Source organism: Narcine bancroftii, chromosome 6 (genome assembly GCF_036971445.1).
Source record: "Narcine bancroftii isolate sNarBan1 chromosome 6, sNarBan1.hap1, whole genome shotgun sequence".
NCBI lineage: Eukaryota > Metazoa > Chordata > Chondrichthyes > Torpediniformes > Narcinidae > Narcine > Narcine bancroftii.
In genome coordinates, this window is record NC_091474.1 from 211520742 (window position 1) to 211541869 (window position 21128).

A 21128-nucleotide genomic window follows, 5' to 3' on the forward strand; every position below is an offset into this window, starting at 1 on the left:
GAAAGACAAAATGAAGAAAAATCTTCAGAATTATTTCTGATATAATGTTTCAATCTCACCAAAGATCTCTGCCTAAATAATGTTTAAAAAATGAGTACTTCTGTGTTGCAATAGTGCCATCGGTAACAATGAGATTCAATCTACCATAATGCATTAGAAACAAACTTATTATTATAATAAAAATAGGATACCTACACCGCCATATTTGATTAATTTGAATTTGGGGGAGGATCAGAATTAAAGCCTAAGTTTAGGACCAAAGTTCCAGAATTTTTAAGTCACTTGCAATCAAAAAATGTAAACAGTTGTTTCATATTTGTAAAGCTAATTTGTTTTACGATGTGAATACTGATTTACTAACAGTGTGCATTAATTTAGAGTCATGGCGACTATCTTTTCTTTCTTCTTTCTTTGGCTTGGCTTCGCGGACGAAGATTTATGGAGGGGTAATGTCCACGTCAACTGCAGGCTCGTTTGTGGCTGACAAGTCCGATGCGGGACAGGCAGGCACGGTTGCAGAGGTTGCAAGGGAAAATTGGTTGGTTGGGGTTGGGGGTTGGGTTTTCCTCCTTTGTCTTTTGTCAGTGAGGTGGGCTCTGCGGTCTTCTTCAAAGGAGGTTGCTGCCCGCCGAACTGTGAGGCGCCAAGATGCACGGTTTGAGGCGATATCAGCCCACTGGCGGTGGTCAATGTGGCAGGCACCAAGAGATTTCTTTAGGCAGTCCTTGAACCTCTTCTTTGGTGCACCTCTTGGGAAGGCGATGGTCCTCCATTCTGGAAACGTGACCCACCCAGCGCAGTTGGGTCTTCAGCAGCGTGGATTCGATGCTTGCGGACTCTGCCAGCTCGAGTACTTCGATGTTGGTGATGAAGTCACTCCAATGAATGTTGAGGATGGAGCGGAGACAGCGCCTTTGGAAGTGTTCTATAGATAGGACTATACAGCATTGAAAAAAGGCCCTTTGGTCCAACTCATCCTTGTTGGTCAATTTGTCAATACCAAATCAAGCAATTCAACTATTATTGAACGTTATGAGTTATATTATATTTTATATTATATATAAATATGTTTTTAAAAGAGATAGATTGTGGGGATTTAGTGAAGGTCACTTCACAAACAGAGTAACACTTCACTGGTTGGACTATCTTTTACACTTTAAAACCAAGTACAAATGACAGTTTGAAAAGGGTGTCAGAAGTCAACTACTGTCTGAATCAAGTAATGGCAGGACAGCATGGAAATGAAGTGGTAACTGAGAAATAAATTGATCGATGTGCTGGGAAATCGAGGCAATGGGAGAAAAAAATATTTAGGCAAACCCGAGATAAAATATGAATGCCAAATATAACTCAGTGTGTCAGCTTAGTGCTTGGAAACAACAAACAATTCACAAAAATCCATAACATATCACCCCCTGCTGATGAGATCATTCTGCAGCAACTTCTTTTTCCTCAGTAAAAGACAAAATAACATTCCAACATTTACTTACACACCTGAACAGTGGAACTGATTTCTGCAGCAAATCCTCCAGTGATGGGAGCTTCGTGACTAATAAGCAATCTTCCAGTTTTCACAACAGACTACAACAGAAGAAACAGAAATATAAAATTATTTGACAAAGAAATGCACAGAATGAAACTTTAAGGAAATAGAATGGGGGCATGGCAAGATGGCGTAGAAGAAAGACGTGTGTTCCACCTTTCCCCAGATAGACTATTAAAAAGTATAAAAGTGGTTAAAAATAATATTTACAGTGCTTTGAGTAACAGTGATCCATCATAGCTACCAATGTGAAGAAACCTAAAATTCAACTTCAGAAGAAATGACCATGACGATCTGAGGCCTACCTGCACAGCTGAATCCATGGAGTTGTTGTCGGGAATCTCCAAACCTCAGAGGACTCCTGCCCATACAATTTTGACCTCGGCGTCGATCCTGCAGTTGCAAGATGGTGCCGGCACTTCAGTGAGTTCGGTCGTAGCCGACCCGCGTGCACGTGAAGTCATGCATGCGGGCAACACGACCAACAAAGGGCCCCGTGACCCTGCAACATTGCTGGGTGGCCCAGGGACACGCAGTGTAGTGCCGGCGGACGCCCCTGCACGTCCGGCGGTTCTGCCGGGCATGCGCAGAGCATCCTGGGTCCAGGACCTTTTGGAGAAAGTGTGGGCTGTGGGTGACCCCGTGCGCCGGTGCCCCGACGAGGCTGGGGTGCCAGCATTGGGTGTCCAAACCCGCAGCCACACAGTCAGAGGACCTATGGTGACTGAAGGTGAAGGAAAACTTACCTTATTGGAATTTGCCCAGGAGGAGCCTATAGTTACAGAAGGTTGACCTCAAAAAGTGGCTATGGAATCTGGATTGGACTCAGTGTTCACAGTTTTGGAAGGGATTGCTTTTCAAATGGATAATATGTCAAAACAAGTGTCAACTCAAATAACCAAGGATTTATTGATGTGAAAATAAAAATGAATATTTTGTGTGAAGAAATGTCAACTATGAAACAAGAAATGACTGCAGTTAAGAGTGATATTAACAGATGTATAAAATCTGTTGTTATTGTACAAAATAATTAAAACAAAAATTGAAATAGCTTTTTCTGAATGTCAAAATCAGGTGGAACGCAATAAAGAAAAAATTGAAAAAGTGGAACGTTCTTTTGTAGATTGGGGGATCCAAAGAAGGGATTTATTGAAGAAGATTGATTCTTTGGAAAATCAAAGCCGGAGAAATAATGTGAAAATAGTTGGTCTTCCAGAGGACTTTGAAGGTTCTGATCCAATAAAAAATTTTAAACATTGGATCCCAGAGGTATTGGATAAAGAGTTTTTTCCTGAAGGACTGGAACTGGATCAGGCCCATAGAGCATCGAGGAAAAAACCACTTCCTGGACACACACTGAGGGTGGTCTTGATTCATTGTTTGAGGTATAGAGAAATGATTTTACGAATGGCGGTACAGAGAGCATGGCAGAGTCAATCCCCGCTGATGATTCAAAACAATAGAGTGTTTTTTAATGCCGATTTAAGTCAAGAGGTTATTAGAAGACGACAGAAATTTAATTCGGCTAAAGATTTCTTATTGCGAAAGGGCTATAAGTTTGCTTTACGTTATCCTGCAATTTTTACGGTTTTTTAATGGAAATTTTCAATCTCAATTTTTTAGAATGATCACGATGCCTTAGGTTTTGCTAATTCATTGCCAGAATTGTGAAGAAAAGGAAAGTCTTCACCATCGTTTCCTAAGATGAGGGTAAACGGAAATGGGAATGGGTTTGGAAAGACTGGTAAGAATGGAAAGAAAGAAGAGCTGACACAAAGTCTTCTTGACATGAAGATCCGGAACAATCATTGGGTTGAATATATTTACTATATTTGATTGTTCTTAATTACATAATCAATATGTATCTGGCCGGGGGGGGGGGGGGGGGGGGGTGGATGACACTGAAAGCTTTGACTGTCATCTGCCACTAGTGGGTTTACCACACCCAGATTTTTAGGGTGTTACTACCTTTGGGTGGTTTTTTTAGGGGGGGGGGTTTGTGTTTTTTTAATTTTTTTTGTTTATTGAGGGATGGGTTTTGTGTTTTTTTTTCACTTTTGAAGAATTATAAAGGGGAGCGCTATTTTATAGAGTGTAAATATATTAATAGTTAGTAAAATGTCTACTTTGAATTTTGCAACTTTTAATGTTCAGGGTTAAAGCAGATTTGATTAAGTGGAAAGATCTTCCATTAACTGACTGGAAGGGTCAATTGTATTAAAATGAATATTTTTCCTCGAATTCAATATTTATTTCAGTCAATACCTTGTTTACTTACATAAGGTAGTGTGGGAGTTTTTAATGAAAAGGTAAATTAGTTCGAGTGGCATTGTATAAACATACATGGAAATATGCATTAGATGGACTTCAGTTACCACATTTTCAAAATTATTATGAAGCAGCCCAGTTGAAGTTTATTAGCAGGTTGATGGATTTAGATTATCCTCCTAGCTGGGCTAAGGTGGAAATGGCGTGTATTTCTGAGGTTAAGGAACATGAATTTATATTTCGTTGGAACTTGAATTTGCTACAGGAATATAATATGCCAGCATTGAAACATTTGTTAAAGATCTGGATTTTAAAAAATAGGGTTTTGGGACCAAAAGATAAATTATCAATTTTAACTACATTGTATAAGAATCAGCTTATCCCTTTTTCAATGTTTAATAATTATTTAAAGAGTTGGGATTTTAAGGGTATAAAGACAATGCAGGATTGTTTTGAAGAGGGACAATTTCTTTCTTTTAATCAATTGAGAGAGAGAGATTTGATAAATCTGTAAATTCTTTTTTTGTGCATTACCAACTTAGAGCTTTGGTAAAGGATAATTATGGTAGAGAGATTAATTTACTCACTTTGTCAAGATTTGAGTCTTTGATTTCCTCTATATCAAAGAAGGGTTATATTTCAGTTATGTACAATTTGTTACAAGATAATATGGATAAACCGGATTGGGAAAAATCTAAACTTAAATGAGAGAGTGATTTAGTGTTTATTTTTCCTGAAGATGATTGTGCGGATATGTGTCAGGACAATGTAATCAAATTGACAAATGTAAGATATGGAAGGATTAATTATAATTTTTTACATCAATTATATTTGACTCTGGAGAAACTGAAAAAATATGGGTTTAGTCATTCAGATTTATGTTTTAAATGTGATTCATATATTGGAACTTTTCTACATGCTGTTTGGACTTGAGTTAAAGTTCAACCATTTTGGCAAGGAATTAAAGTAGTTTTGAAAAAATTGTATAACTTTACATAACCATTAGACCAAATGATTTTTTGTTGGGTAATTTGATTTCGTTGAGGGGATTAGGTTTGGATAAAATTCTAATTGCTTTTGTACTTTTGGTGTTATCAGTAGCATGTAAATGTGTTGCGAGTACTTGGAAAGATAATACAGAGATTAATATACTACGTTGGCAAAATGAATTGAAACTTGTATTGTTATGGAAAAAAATTACCTATAATGTACATGATAATTATTCCCTTTTTGTTAGTAAATGGTCTCCATATTTGTAATATATGCATTTAGATATACTTTGAATTGTTCTCGACATTTATAATTTTTTTATATATAATTTATATTTTTGACTCCCCTTAAGGGGTGGGAGGGTGGGTTTGGGGTTTATCTTGTAAAATCAATTTTCGTTGATTATTGGATTGTATGTTATGTTTTTTTTAAATTTTTCAAGAAAGTTTGAAAAAAAAAGGAAATAGTATTAGCAAATAATGGAATTTCAGCATTTTGTAATGGAAAGTCATGCTATTCAAATAGCTGAAAGAACATTTGCCTTAAATTGCCATCATGCTGCCACACATTTTGGTCTACATATTTCTATTTGAGGGACATACGAAAACTGGAAACTGGTAAAGATGTGAAGTTCTCTACCCACTTGGCATACGAACACACAGTAAGAACCCAAACAGCAATGGCTCCAGAATCTAACAAAGTACATGCTGTTTCTATGATTTTTACTGATACATGTGCATCCAGTGTCATCCACCTGTGAGGCCAGCTTGTAGAACACAAGTACATAAGAAGTTGGAACTGGAGGAGGCCATTGGGCAATCACGCATTCTCCACCATTCAATAAGATCAAGGCTGATCTGGCTGTGAATGCAACTCCAACCTGCTTGCCTATTCCCTATAACCATTAATTTCCCGAATATGCAACATCTATCTGAGCCTTAAAATATATTTAATGAGGCAACCTTTACTGCTTCCTTGGGCAGAGATTTTTACTCTCCAGGAAAAACAGATCTTCCTCATCTCCATCCTAAATCTACTCCCCCGAACCTTGAGTCTATTTCCCTGACTTTTCGTCTCACCTATCAGTGGAAAATGTTTTCCTGCCTCTATCTTATCTATGTCTTTCATAATTGTATATGTTTCTATAAGATCCCATTTCAGTCCCTGCAACTGAATCACAAACAGGAGCAATTGGCCTGCAACCCAACACTACCAATTGTAACCCCTGAGTCAACTCTCTGCATTTCCTGTCCAACAGATGTGATTCCCCAGCCGCCACTGGACAATCCATGCCTAATTGTACCCCACAGCTACCATCGTGCCATTTTTGCCCTGTAATCCCTATTTGCTGATCACATACCCCAACTAAAATTTCAACCCTTAATATTAAAGAAGCAAAGTCTGAATTTGATAAGATGTGGGGCCCTTTCAAGTATTATTATCATAATTTGAGGATTTAAGTGGTGTGAATGCTCCAGGGATTCTCTGTCTGGTATTTGGGGGTTGTTATTCGATTCATATTTACAATATATACAGGTAATCTTGTTTAGAGGGAGGGGGTCGATTAGCAGGGATTTAAAATATTATTTCATTTTTGTTATTCATTCAAACAAGTAAAGGGGGTTGAATTACAGATCATATCACAGAACAACATGATCACATCAGAGAAATATAAAATATATATAAAGGAAGTTAGATGTATTATTTGCATATTTTTTGTATTCAATATTATTTTTGGACATAGTACGAGTTATGATTTTATTGTTTAATTATTATAATATAGAATTTAATGCATCACCATACGGCTCCTAGAACGCTTCCACCAGCGTTGTCTCCGCTCCATCCTCAACATCCATTGGAGCGCTTTCATCCCTAATGTCGAAGTACTCGAGATGGCAGACGTCGACAGCATCGAGTCCACGCTGCTGAAGATCCAGCTGCGCTGGGTGGGTCACGTCTCCAGATTGGAGGACCATCGCCTTCCCAAGATCGTGTTATATGGCGAGCTCTCCACCGGCCACCGCGACAGAGGTGCACCAAAGAAAAGGTACAAGGACTGCCTAAAGAAATCTCTTGGTGCCTGCCACATTGACCACCGCCAGTGGGCTGATATTGCCTCACACCGTGCATTTTGGCGCCTCACAGTTCGGCGGGCAGCAACCTCCTTTGAAGAAGACCGCAGAGCCCACCTCACTGACAAAAGGCAAAGGAAGAAAAATCCAACACCCAACCCCAACCAACCAATTTTCCCCTGCAACCGCTGCAACCGTGTCTGCCTGTCCCACATCGGACTTGTCAGCCACCAACGAGCCTGCAGCTGACGTGGACATTTACCCCCTCCATAAATCTTCATCCGCGAAGCCAAGCCAAAGAAAAGAAGAAGAATTTAATGTCCTGAACAAAATAAGTTATGTAATAATTATGGTTATGCTCCTAATTTACAATTAATATCCGATATGTACACATGATTTGATTTATGTTATTAGTATGCCATGTGAAAAGGGGTTTTGTAAACCTCAAAAAAATTTTTTTTTTTTTTTTAAATGTAACTCTCCGGAACAGTTCTGTCACCTCAGTAATACAAGGTCTGAACTATACCATACCTCAACCCTAGACTACCAACATCAACCCCAGCTTATGCCCCACAATTTTGTTCCACCATTCTGTAGCCTCCAACAAACAATCGTAGCTTATACACTCCCCTGCCATTCACAACTACAGTTGCAAAGCCCAGGTACTGTACTTCAATTCCATGTTGCTGTACAAACCTCAGGTCAGTTTGCTGACCATCTCATTATACTACTCACACTCCCCTAATAGCTCCTGGAAGACAAGCCTTCCTACATAAAATGTTTCAGCTCACTAACAAGTATCAAATGCATTCCATAATGATTTTCATAACACCCAAATATATTATTTGTACAGTTAATTATTATCTGTGCTTTTTATTGGTTTCTATTAAAAATAGCTATTTAATGTCCTTGTAAAGTGTCTTGTGCTCCATATTGGTTTAATGAGAAGAATTCCACATTCCAAAAGCCTTTTACGCAAGCATATGCTTTTCTCCAGGTGCCCTTTCAGTATTTTTATGTTTCTTTAATGAGTGTCTGGATTACTGTCAATCAGTGGGAACAAGTGATATCCATCTTGTAAAAACTTCAGAAAATTCGAGGAAAATAAAAATATGAAGAAAGTATTTGCAATCCTTGAAAATAAGGGCCTATTCTGCGCCACTGCAGGTCAACGACAGATGCCATCTTCGCTGGCCGTCCACTCTGCGTTGTCACCTGGCCTACAAGAACATCTACATTTGTTTGCTGATTACAGCCTAGTGTTTGATGCCATCGTACCAGCAAAACCAATAATCAAACTCAGAGACATGGATGGGTCTCTGTTTCACCTTTTGCAACTATATCCTTGACTTCCTCATCAGAAAACCCAGCCATTGCAGATTGACCTCATCACATCCTCCTCCTTCTCATTGGCCATTAACATAGGAGTACTTTGAGGCTGCATGTTTCGTGCATTGCCTATTTCCTCCATACTTCCATCGCATAGCCAAGATCAGTTCCCATGAAATTCATAAATTTGCCAACTACACCACTATTGTTGGCTGAGAAATGGGAAATGATGAGTCAGAATATAGAGAGGATGGTGCCAAAACAAAAATCAGCAAGTCCAAGGGGTTTATTATCATGCATTTGTCTTCACTGGAAGGAGAGTGGTGGACAAAGTTAGTTTTTGGTCATTCACATTCAAATCACCAACAAAGAGGCAATCTTGATAAAGAGAATTTACTTTGATTCAGCCTGTCGTTCAATACTCTATTGAACATATATAGGTGTATTGTGGAAAGCATATTGACTGTTTGCATCTTTGCTTGGTTTGGAAATTCTAGTGAACAGGAACCCAAAAGGCCTCAGAAAGTGAATAACCTAGCCAAGTCTATCACAGGCACTAAGCTCCCATCCAATGAAAACACCTATGTGAGGCTTCATAAAGGATCACCATCAACCTAAACACATATCTTCTCAGTATTACCTTCAAGTAGAAGATACAGAAGCTTGAAGTCCTGCATCGCTTGGTTCAAGAATAATTATGTTTTCCACAAGAGCTATTAGGTAGTCCTGTACTACCCTTACCATAAACAACTCAGATTTGTCTATATTTTTGTAAGTTTGGCACAAACTGTCTATCCTTTTATATTTATTATCTTTTTTTTCTTGTGTGATCATTTCATTTATACATAATGATTATTAATATAGTTTACATAACTGTGTTTTTATGTAGCTAGATGTGTAGACAGAACCCTAGATGGTGGAAGTCAGATACAGGTGACCCACTGACTCCCACATTGCAGCCATTCACATAATCAGAACCTGCCCTCACAGAATTTATATATCACAATTTTGAGAAAAAAATAAAATTCACTCTCATTATAACAACATAGACCAACCGTTTGTCATTTAAAAAGAAATACACTCAAATGGAAATATAAAAAGAAATTCTAGATATCCAGTTTACCCAGTTGAACTAATGACTCATAGAATCATACGAACACAGATTATGGAACTTTATTGTGCTTCAGACTAACAGGCTAAAAGGTAGGATGTAATTTTTTTTTAAATATATAATTTTGTGGGATCTGAGTGACATTGGGGAAAGCCTGCATTTATTATCCATCTCTAATTATCAAAGTGGTTTGCTGGGCCCTTTCACAGGGCTCTGTGATCAGTAAGGGATTGCTGAAGGTGGGATGTGAGTGGGAAGGGAAGGTTGAGAATCGCTGCTCTAGACCTAATTGTTGCTGAAATATTTTGCTTGAGTAAAATTGTCAATGGCCCATGTCTTTTGGAGTTATGAAACCGTGCACATAATGAGTCAATTAGGTACGATTAAAACAATGGATTTCAAACCTTTTCTTTCCACCCATATACCACCTTAAGCAACCCCTTACTAATCACAGAGCACAGCACCTATGGCATAGGAAATACTTAAAGTGGTATGTGAGTGGAAGAAAAAGGTTGAGAACCACTATTCAAACTGAACCTTAAATATGTTTAATGAAGTAGCCTCATCTGCTTCTCTGGGCAGAGAATTCCACAGATTCACTAATCTCTGGGAAAAATAGTTTTAGATTTAATCATTTGAAAGTAAATTGTAACAAATCACTTCTCTTAAAAGTCATAACTAAAATGTATTATTTCCTCTTACACACAATCCCCCAGATGCTTTGGAAAAAAACAATTTTTCCCTCAGCATATACAAAAGCAACAAATATAAGTTTTTTATTATTATTATCCTTTGCAAATTTTAAAACAGATATCCTAAAACTACAAACATCTAAATCCAAGTTCAAATTAAAAAATTATGACCATCCAATTGTGCAAATACAACATGAGGAAATAACATTCTCTGGTCCTCGGCTACACATAAACATGCATACAGACAAATGATACTTATCATTTGTGCGTACACACACACAAACAAATAATATTTAATAAATAGTGTCTCAGAGGGTTTGTATGAGGAAGTTAATATCACCAATCTGCATTCCTGAAATCAACAACTAAACAATTTATGTTCCAATGTTGCTTCAGTGATTAGTTCTAAGATTCTAAACCCAAGCACATTAATTCACATAAATTTTCCTCTCCAAATAATTAACATTAAACAAAAATATCAATGATGATCCCTTCAAGACACTATTTGTTTCCATACAAGAATGGAACCAATTGTTCACTCAATTCAAGATTAACTCTCCAATTTCGCACAACACGATAAATTTTGTCAAACTCAGCTAAACTGAAAACGTCATTAGCATGGCACATTAAAATGCTATGATGGACAAAGCAAAATATTTTACATTCTGTAAAAAATAAAAGTTTGGTAGTTTTTTCATTGACTTATTTTGTGATACAAAAATCTATTCATTTCCCTGTCCTATGTCAAGGATTCTTTGCTAAATTCAGAAGAATTGCAAGTTTGCCCATTCATATGTTCCATTATTAGTCTTGTGCATTAAAAGAAATTATGAGCTGAATAAAGGTTTTAATTAACCAACCAATTCCAGGTATCAGCTTGTCTCATTTAGTCGCATTCTTCATTTTGATCCAATTTCAGCTGATCTTTCATTTCTATACAAATACTACTGTTACTAATTATTTATTCATTTTAGGACTATCGGAGGATTCAGCTATCACAAAAAGACAGTCATATCTGCTGCTAAAGCAGTTAGAGACCTTCAAAAGATTTAATTAATTGTTTCCAACATTTTTGGACTAATTTTCATTAATTATCGCTCAAATACGCATTGTATCTTTGCTCATGCTGTTACTATAAATAACAGGCTGCAACAGTCATGGCAAAATGGGATTGCTCTATCTACTTCTGCTGAAACTCTAGGATCATTTACTTTGGAAAAAAACAAGCTCCCAAGTGTACCAACAAAGAAATCAATATTACAATATCAGAAATAAATTAGACAATAAAAACACGGTAGTTTGGGTCCAAAAAATGTCATCATGGAAAAAGTGGAGTCACATTAAAATGAGTTGCTTACATATATTTAAACATACTTGTTCTACCCGCCTCACCTCACTGTCCTACTTGCACACTCTGGTTACTCTCTGGCTGTGTTACCTGGGCATCAGCTCCCTGCAGGAACAGAACCTTCGGCAGCTGTACAAACTGAGGGAACTGGCCACGCTGGAAGAGAGTGCACTGCGCCAGCGGGCTGGACAACCACCTGTTACGCTGAGACTGCCGCTTGCGCTGGCTGCTGTGGACCGGCCCGGCTCTTAGCTCGACCAGAGCGTCTCCGGGTATCAGGTGTCAGCGGCCAAGGGCCAGATGATGTACTTCAGGAGCCGGTCGGATGGCGCAGGCTAATCAGCAAGTCCAAAGACTCATTATCCGAATTTGCGTTAAATCTGACTGTGTAAAATCAGGGCTTCACTGTATTTCTTTTTCCTACTCGTTCATGAAATGTGCATAAATACACTTTCAATATCTCCCAATATTACAATAAACCTTGGTTTTCAAGACATATTGAGACCCTGGTTAAGAAGAAGAAGAACGGGACCATTAGAGGGCACACAAAATCCGTAAATGGTTATATGGTTATTTCATGTGCATGGAACCTTTATTATTCCTTCAAATCCATCACCAGACATTTAACAAGATTAAATTCCATCTGACATTGCTCTATCCATTTTAGCAGCTAAATAACATTGTTCTGTAACCTTGTGCTCACTATCAATACCACCATCAATTTTCATGCTAACTGCAAACTTATTAATACCTTATTACATTTTGTTAATGTATAATATGACAAATTCTCTTGTGTCTTGGTGTGAGCTTGCAGGCGCCTCAGATTGAAGAGACTGCCATCCGTGCGGTACCGGATGTAAACAGCGTCTTCATTGTTGAGGTCTTTCATGGCTTGGTTCAGCATCATGTTGAAGAAGATTGAAAAGAGGGTTGGTGCGAGAACACAGCCTTGCTTCACGCCATTGTTAATGGAGAAGGGTTCAGAGAGCTCATTGCTGTATCTGACCCGACCTTGTTGGTTTTCGTGCAGTTGGATAATCATGTTGAGGAACTTTGGGGGACATCCGATGCGCTCTAGTATTTGCCGCTTTAGTTGCCCATTCAGAGCCAGCTCTTCAGCGCTTGACGTCCTGCTTTGCGGAAACTGCCAAAATGTTTGGCCTGGAAGTCAGCCTGAAGAACCATGACTACCATCCCCCCCCCACATCTCCATCGGGCACACAAAACTCAAAACGGTCAACCAGTTTACCTATCTCGGCTGCACCATTTCATCAGATGCAAGGATCGACAATGAGATAGACAACAGACTCAAATAGCGCAAATAGCGCCTTTGGAAGACTACACAAAAGAGTCTGGAAAACAACCAACTGAAAAACCTCACAAAGATAAGCGTATACAGAGCCGTTGCCATACCCACACTCCTGTTCAGCTCCGAATCATGGGTCCGCTACCGGCATCACCTACGGCTCCTAGAACGCTTCCACCAGCGTTGTCTCCGCTCCATCCTCAACATCCATTGGAGCGCTTTCATCCCTAACGTCGAAGTACTCGAGATGGCAGAGGTCGACAGCATCGAGTCCATGCTGCTGAAGATCCAGCTGCGCTGGGTGGGTCACGTCTCCAGAATGGAGGACCATCGTCTTCCCAAGATCGTGTTATATGGCGAGCTCTCCACTGGCCACCATGACAGAGGTGCACCAAAGAAAAGGTACAAGGACTGCCTAAAGAAATCTCTTGGTGCCTGCCACATTGACCACCGCCAGTGGGCTGATATCGCCTCAAACCGTGCATCTTGGCGCCTCACAGTTTGGCAGGCAGCAACCTCCTTTGAAGAAGACCGCAGAGCCCACCTCACTGACAAAAGGCAAAGGAGGAAAAACCCAACACCCAACCCCAACCAACCAATTTTCCCCTGCAGCCGCTGCAACCGTGTCTGCCTGTCCCGCATCGGACTTGTCAGCCACAAACGAGCCTGCAACTGACGTGGACTTTTACCCCCTCCATAAATCTTCGTCCGCGAAGCCAAGCCAAAGAAGAAGAATATGACAAATAGCAAGGGTCCCACCACTGAGCATTGTGGTAGACCATTGGCTGCAAGAGGCCAACCACAAAAGGCTCTCTATATTATTACCCTGTCTCGCGTTACTAAGCCAAATTTACTACCTTGCTTTGGATCCCATTGGTTCCAACCTAATGATCCAGCATTCCATGTGGGATATGATCAAAGGAAGTCCATGCAGATTGCATTAACTGCAATGCCTGAAGTGATCTACTAATTTAAAAAAAACTTATTGTGAGTCTTCTAATTAGAAGGCTTTTAAATCAAAGAGATATGTTAAACTAAGCCGTTGGTTGAGTTTAAATTTCTAATTTATAAATTCTTACACAGTATTGAGGAAAGAGTCTTCCTGATTAGAATTATTTTGCTCTTAAGCTACATATGAGCATTTTATGCAAAACATTTGGAGGTGAAAGTAACTTTGCGAGGTTGCTTTTTTTTTGTATTATATTATTCTTAAAGATTTTTAGTTTTTCTTGCTGGGACATGTTCATTCTTTTAATTCAAGGTTTGGTATGATCACTTTGATATGCCGATCCACAAACGTCAATCTGAAATGCTAATCTATATATACATTTAATACTGCATTTAGCACTATAAAATAACTTCATTATTTATTAACACAGTTCTTCCAACTCCATTATAGCTTCAAACTGCCTCTTGGAATTAATCCAGAGCCTTGCCTTCACATGTTATCAAGATGAGTATTCCAGATTTCGACCACATTTGGAAGTGCTAACATTTATGATGCATGACCATCATCCTTAATCCTTTCTCTACAAATGCTGCTTGACCTGCAATGCCATGGGGCATTTTTATTCTCACCCCTGCATTTTGTTTGCATAATTGACAACATTTCTTGAACACCTATATTTCTACAGGATTGATGATGCCATGGATGAGGGTTAGACAAAATAAATGACGTGGCAAGGTTGAAGAAACGAGAATTATTCTCTTCAGAAGAACAGAGGTTAAAGGATCCCAAATTGAACTATTGATCTGAATCTAAAACTAAGGGATACACAAAAGTGGTGTTGTAAAACATACAGATGTATAATTTACTGGCAAAACAACTTCAGTAATGTGAGGTGCTAGAATTTGATGGGAAAGTCAGAATCATTATCTACATCTTAGAAAATAAAAGAAATGCTCAAGCAGCATGTGACACAGCAGTTAGCATTGCTACTGCATAACTCCAGAAACCCAGGTTTAATCCTGACCACAGATGCTGTTTGTGTAGAGTTTGCATGTTCCAAAACCAAGGAGGTGATTATTTACTTTGGGAAGGGAAAACCAGAGGTGTATGATCCAGTGAACATTAGGGGATCAGGGAGAGTTGAGCAAATTTAAGTTATTGGGTCACCATCTTGGAGGATCTCTCCTGGACCCAAAACACTAATGGCATCATGAAGAAAGCACATCAGTGCCTCTACTTCCTCTGGAGTTTGGCAAATGACAACAGATGTATGGTGGAAAGTGTGCGGACTGGTTGCATCACAATCTGGTATGGGGACACCAATAGCCCTGAGCGTAAAGCCCTGGAAAAGGTCGTGGACACAGCCCAGGACATCACAGGCAAAACCCTCTCCATCATCAAGAACAACCACAGGAAACACTGCCATCAGAGAGCAGCATAGAACACTACAGCACAGGAAACAGGACATTTGGCCCTTCTAGTCTGCAACAAAATATCATTCCACTAGTCCCATTAGCCTGCACCCAGTCCATAACTCTCCAGACCCCTCCCATCAATGTAATCTTTCCAATTTATTCCTAAATTTACCATGTCAGATGGCAGCTCATTCCAAACTCCTACCACTCTCTGAGTGAAGAAGTTCCCCCTAATGTTCCCCCTAAACCTTTCCCCTTTCACCCTAAAGACATGTCCTCTTGTATTTATCCCTCCTAATCATCAAGGATCCACACCACCCAGTACACACTCTGTTCTCGCTACTACCGTCAGGAAAGAGGTATAGATGCCACAAGACTCTCACTGACTTCAACCACAAACTCAATCAGGAACTCATTTAAGGATTCTTACTTTTGCATTTTATAGATTTTTATTTTTTTTATCTCTGCATTGGACAGTCAGATTGTTTACATTTCTTTATTTGTTTACCTCCATACATATCTTCTGAAGTACAATTTTTTTGCACTACCAATAAGTGATAATTCTGCCTCGCCCACAGGAAAAAGAATCTCAGAGTAATGTGTGATGTCATGCATGTACTCTGACAATAAATCTGATCTTTCTGCCTCTCCCTTTGACTGAATAGGTTTTCCCCGAGTGCTCTGGTTTACTCCCACACGTGAAAGACACACTGTTTAGTTAATTGTCTCTCGTGTAAAGAAATAATAGGAGAATTACAGGGGCTGTTGTTGGACATCTGAAAGAGAGTAAGATACAAGGGATAAAAGCGAGAGAATAGGGTCATTGTAATGGTCTGAAATAGCCTTTTACTTCATAATAAGTATGAAATAGAAGAGCAAAAGGAAATAAGCAACAGTTCATTAAAAGTAACTGTTAAATAATTACAAAACACTGGTATGGAATTCAGAAATAAATGTTTGTTCATGACCGGAGTCAAACTTCACTTGGAATGCAAGAAATCCCTCAAGAGGACAGTGCTGCAGATTATTGATGAAAGATGTTTCATTTTCCCTTGGAAGAGAAACAATAAGTTGACCTTAAAGAGGGCTAGGATTCGGATTTGGATTTATGAGGTTGCGTCCGTAGCCTCATTTTTGGCATCATCAGTTAACCTGATAAAGTAAAGATGTTCAAGACATGGCTAATCATGTCAATAAAATGCAGTAGAAACAACAGAATGAGAAGAGTTATTGCATCATGGGGGCAGTATAATTGGGCAAATACACAGCAAAATGCTGGAGGAACTCAGCTGGTCTTTTCAGTCACAAAGATATATTACTGACATTTTGGGTCTAAGCCCTTCTTCAAGTAATGAACCAGAAGCAGGAAATCTCAGAATTCAAACAATGGGGGAAGAAGCCAAACCCATAAAAAGTATTAATTGGATACGATGAGGGACAAGGTCAGAATTTATCATGTTTGTGCGAAAGGAGACGTAAGGACAGAATGGAGAGGCAGGGGTTTAAACAAAAGTCAGAGAAGTTTATATTAATGCCATCCAGTTGGAGGGGGCCCAGTTGGAAGATGAGGTGTTGTTCCTCCGATTTACAGGTGGCCTCAGTCTGGCATGAGACCATGGACAGACATGTCAGCAAGGAAATAGGCTCGAGAAATGAAATGGGTGGCCACTAGGAGATCCATGCTATTGCGACGGAGGAACCGAGGTGCTCAACATCAAATATTGTTTTTTGATAATTCTGACCTTGTTGGTCTGGATTCCTCCCCCATTGTTTGAATTCTGAGATTTCCTACTTCAGGCTTATTCCTTGAAGGTCTCAGGCCTAAAATGTTGGCAATATATCTTTAGCCCCTTTCACACTTGCAAGTAATCCCAGGAATTAATCGCCAATCAGCCTTTAAAGTGCCTAGTATGAAAGCAAAGTCATCTCACGCTGGGGATTGACTGCCTCGACCCTAGTACAATCCCTGATGTCTGCAGGTGGGTAATTGAATTGTGGGATTGAAATGACCCAAGTGCAGGAACATGAGGGAAGAAAAGATTAAAATGAAGGTATAAACTTTTCTATGGGAAAATCAATAGGAGAAAGAGAGAGAGTGGAAATAAAAAGCAATAAATAGCAATAGCAGACAATTTTTAAACTGTGGGAAAATTGGTAGCTCTATAGTGCACATTTTATAAAGACCGTGGGAAAAAGCAATGGTGGACCTCACTTCCAATAATACCATGCGGCAGAGAAGCCCTCCATAGATGCTCCATTGCTGCAGCTGGTCACACACTGCTTTCTCTGCCACATGGCATTCTGGGAGGGCAGGTCTGCCATTGCAAGCACCAGATGCAGTAAATGACCCCTTCCTTTACAGAATCTGCATCAGTTGAAAATTTTCAGTATTTTCCATTTTTATTTCTGTATACCAGCATATGCAGTTCTGATGAAAAGAGCATAATAGGTGCAGATCAAGTCCACATGGCTCCTCAAGCTTCGTTTACCATTCAATGAGATCATGACTCCTTATTTCAAACTTTATAATTTGTGTCTTTTTCTTTCTATAATTTCTTCTTTTTATGTTTTTGGGCTTATTATTATTTTGGGGGAGGGTGTGGGATGGATTGGGGGACAAAAAAGACTGCATTATTATTGTTTATATAATAATGAAGGATATTTCTGTATTCTGTGTATGGACTGTCTGAAAATACATGTAAGAAATTTAAATAAAATTTTCAACAAAAAAAAAATGAGATCATGACTCATCTGATCTTCCCCTTAACATCACTTTCCTGCAAGATCTCTCTAATAAGTAATTAGAGTCCAAAATTCTATCTTAGGTTCAATATACTTAAATACTTGGCATCTACAGCCCAATGGGATATAGAACTTCCAAAGATTTAGAAAGCTTTGAGAAAAGAAATTCTTTATCTGAATATTAAATGGGTAATCATTTAGCATGAGATTATGCATCCTAGTTCTGAATTCCAACATGGGGAAAAATTCTTTGGGGAAACGATTATCTGGAGGAAGTTCTATTCCATCAAGTCTCAGATTCATTTTTGTTTCATTAAGATTTCAATTTAATTTTTCAAATTTAATTTATGCTTTATTTTTATTTAATTTTAACAAGCCCGTCTGGCCCATGAGCACATTCCACCCAAATACACCAATTATCCCACAAACCCAGTACGTTTTTTGGGAGGGTAAGAGAAAACCAGAGCATCCAAAGGAAATTCCCACAGACACAGGGAGAACGCACAAACTCTTTTCAGAAAGACCATATCCGAACCTGGGTCACTGGTGCTCACCACTTTGAAGGTGCAGACCTTCAAAGTATAGGCCATGTTTTTTCTTGAAACAATATTCATACCTGGAATTATTCCAGCACATCTTCTCTTTAGGGTAAATATATCCTTCCATAAATGGGTGATCAAAATAATATACAGTACCCCAGATACAATCGGATGAAAGTCTGGTTCAGTGCAGTCAAGGACAACGTTCCATTTGCCTTCTTAGCTCCCCCATTCCCTTGTAACTTTATTTTCTTGTAAGATATCTCTGAACACCACCCTTTATTAGTCTCAAGCATTTACACAATCTCTATTTTTCTGACCAAATTGAATTATCACAGTAAAACAAAAATTGTAGGTTAACAATGGAGCACTCCGCTTCTGAAACTGTTTTGAAAAATTTACTTTTTGTGGTTTAACATTCTAAAAATCAAGGCAGATCCATTAATTGATAACATACAAAGTAGTTCCAACAAATAGAGTTTTAAAAACATGACACTGGGGAATATTAAACAAAATCAAACATCGAGTCTGGCTTGCGATCTAAGAACCTGCAAATGTTTTAAATGAGAAAGGGAATTTTTTAATTCCTATAGCTCAGCAGAAACTAAGCAGTGGGAGGAGTTAAAAATTAATGGAATGGAGGCTCATACAGTGTCACTCTGATTATCCAAAATCCTAATTTTCTGAATTTTTTTGGACCTGGAAATGATGTCTGTTCACCTCCGGAAAATTTTGGATAAATGAGGACATCCCAAACAATCAGAAATCCTCATTTAACCAAAATTTTTTCGGAGTTAAACTGACCTCACAGGTTGAAAAACAAATTCACCCGACATGAAATTAGAACAACGATTGTCCTTGTTTCAGGTAACTCCCTCCACTCTCATTTTCCATTTCTTCTTTACCTTCCTCTATTGAGTTTTTTTTCCAGCTCTCCCTTTCAAACTGCATGTCACTATCTTCCAGCCACAAGTGGTCAGAAGAATTCATTGTCCTAGCATCAACAAGCAGAGCAGCCTCGTGGGCAGGAGCGGGACCTCGGGCTCAGTGGCGTTCCCCTCCTCTTCCCTCTCTCCTGTACCCTTCCCTCTCTCCCATCCCCTTCCCACCTATCCTCTTCCCTCCCTCCCTCCTCGGCACACTGGAGCTCCCGACACTGACTTCAAAACCTCCCCGGTGTGCATGTGCAGTAGGCTGAGGGGAGGGTTCGGAGTCAGGACTTGGGCATCAGGAGCTCCAGTGACTGGAGCTTTAGGCACCTGACTCCGAGTCCAAACCCTCCCCTTGGCCTACACCAGAGTTCATGATGCCTAACTCTGAACCCTCTCCTGGGTGTACCGCACACGCATACTGGATGTATGTCAGGAGCTTTGGTGTAGGCCAAAGGGAGAATTTAGAGTCGGGCATCGGGAGCTTTGGTGACACTGTGAGAATACGGCATCTGTCACAGATGCCGTGGTCTCACTTTTCAAAAATAAACAGTACGGGTGGGTCGTGAGGTCGGGGACGTTGCCAGGTTGAAAATGCAGGGGGAGCAGTCGCTCCCCTGACTCACTCCCTCAAAAAACTCCCGGTCAGGTGTGGGACCTTGATGGGGAGGTGTCGTTGATACTGGGCGGCAGTTGGGAGGGGGAGTGTGCACAGGCAAAGACTGGGTCTGTGTTGGGCTTCAACATTGAGCACCAGGATGTGAAGCCAGAACAGCCCCTGTCAGAATGAGCCCACGGTTGCTATTGGGATGTTTTTTTTAAAAATGTCCTGTTATCTGAAAAATTCAGTCATCCGAAATAGGTCCAGTCCTGACAATTTTGGAGAATTGGAGTTGTACTGCATGCACATCAATTTTCTGAATGTCCACCTTTACATAGTACTTATTGCAATTGCCAGCATATTAGAGATCTAGGACCTAAACAGCATTTTGACCCAGAATTAAGCAAACCTTGCAACAATTGGGCCATTTCAAAAAGGCATTTTTAAGATTACAGCTATCATCTGTGAAGTAAGGAGGAACAGATGTGCTTCTTTGAAGGCCCAATAAAAATTGGGTCTTCCCTGCGTCTCCTCTCCTTGAACTGCTTAGAATGTGAAATCTACCCGTTTTCTTTTGCATTTTGATACACCAGGCACTTCAAGTTCAAGTTTATTTAACATCCAATTGTACAAGTAAAACCTGACAAAACAGTGTTCTCCGTCCTTGGTCCAACACACTACAAACACATATACGAACTTAACACACATATAGAAAAATGATACATTCTTCTTTCTTTGGCTTGGCTTCGCGGATGAAGATTTATGGAGGGGTATGTCGACGTCTGCTGCAGGCTCGTTGGTGACTGACAAGTCCGATGCGGGACAGGCAGGCACGTTTGCAGCACTTGCAAGGGTCTTCTTCAAAGGAGGTTGCTGCCCGTCGAACTGTGAGGCGCCAAGATGCACGGTTGGAGGCAATATCAGCCCACTGGCGGTGGTCAATGTGGCAGCACCAAGAGATTTCTTTAAGCAGTCCTTGTACCTCTTCTTTGGTGCACCTCTGTCTCGGTAGCCAGTGGAGAGCTCGCCATAGAACACGATCTTGGGAAGGCGATGGTCCTCCATTCTGGAGATGTGACCCACCCAGCGCAGTTGGGTCTTCAGCAGCGTGGATTCGATGCTTGCGGACTCTGCCAGCTCAAGTACTTCGATGTTGGTGATGAAGTCATTCCAATGAATGTTGAGGATGGAGCGGAGACAGCGCTGATGGAGCCGTAGGTGATGAAAAATGATACATATGAACATTACAAATACACAACTATTAAATTATGTAAATATTATTGTTAAATAAATA

General features: G+C 39.7%; 1 protein-coding gene across 4 annotated transcripts in view; it reads right to left on the reverse strand.

Annotated features, from left to right (window-relative positions):
- Nucleotides 1-21128, reverse strand: part of bckdhb (branched chain keto acid dehydrogenase E1 subunit beta) — a 231248-nt gene that overhangs the window by 53784 nt on the left and 156336 nt on the right. For 3 of the 4 annotated variants that reach the window (XM_069887391.1, XM_069887392.1, XM_069887394.1), the window contains exon 9: nt 1495-1581. The exons of the other annotated variant lie outside the window; for it this stretch is intronic. In XM_069887391.1, coding sequence (XP_069743492.1) covers nt 1495-1581 — 87 coding nt within the window. The remainder of the gene's footprint in view (nt 1-1494; nt 1582-21128) is intronic. 4 annotated transcript variants of the gene reach the window in all.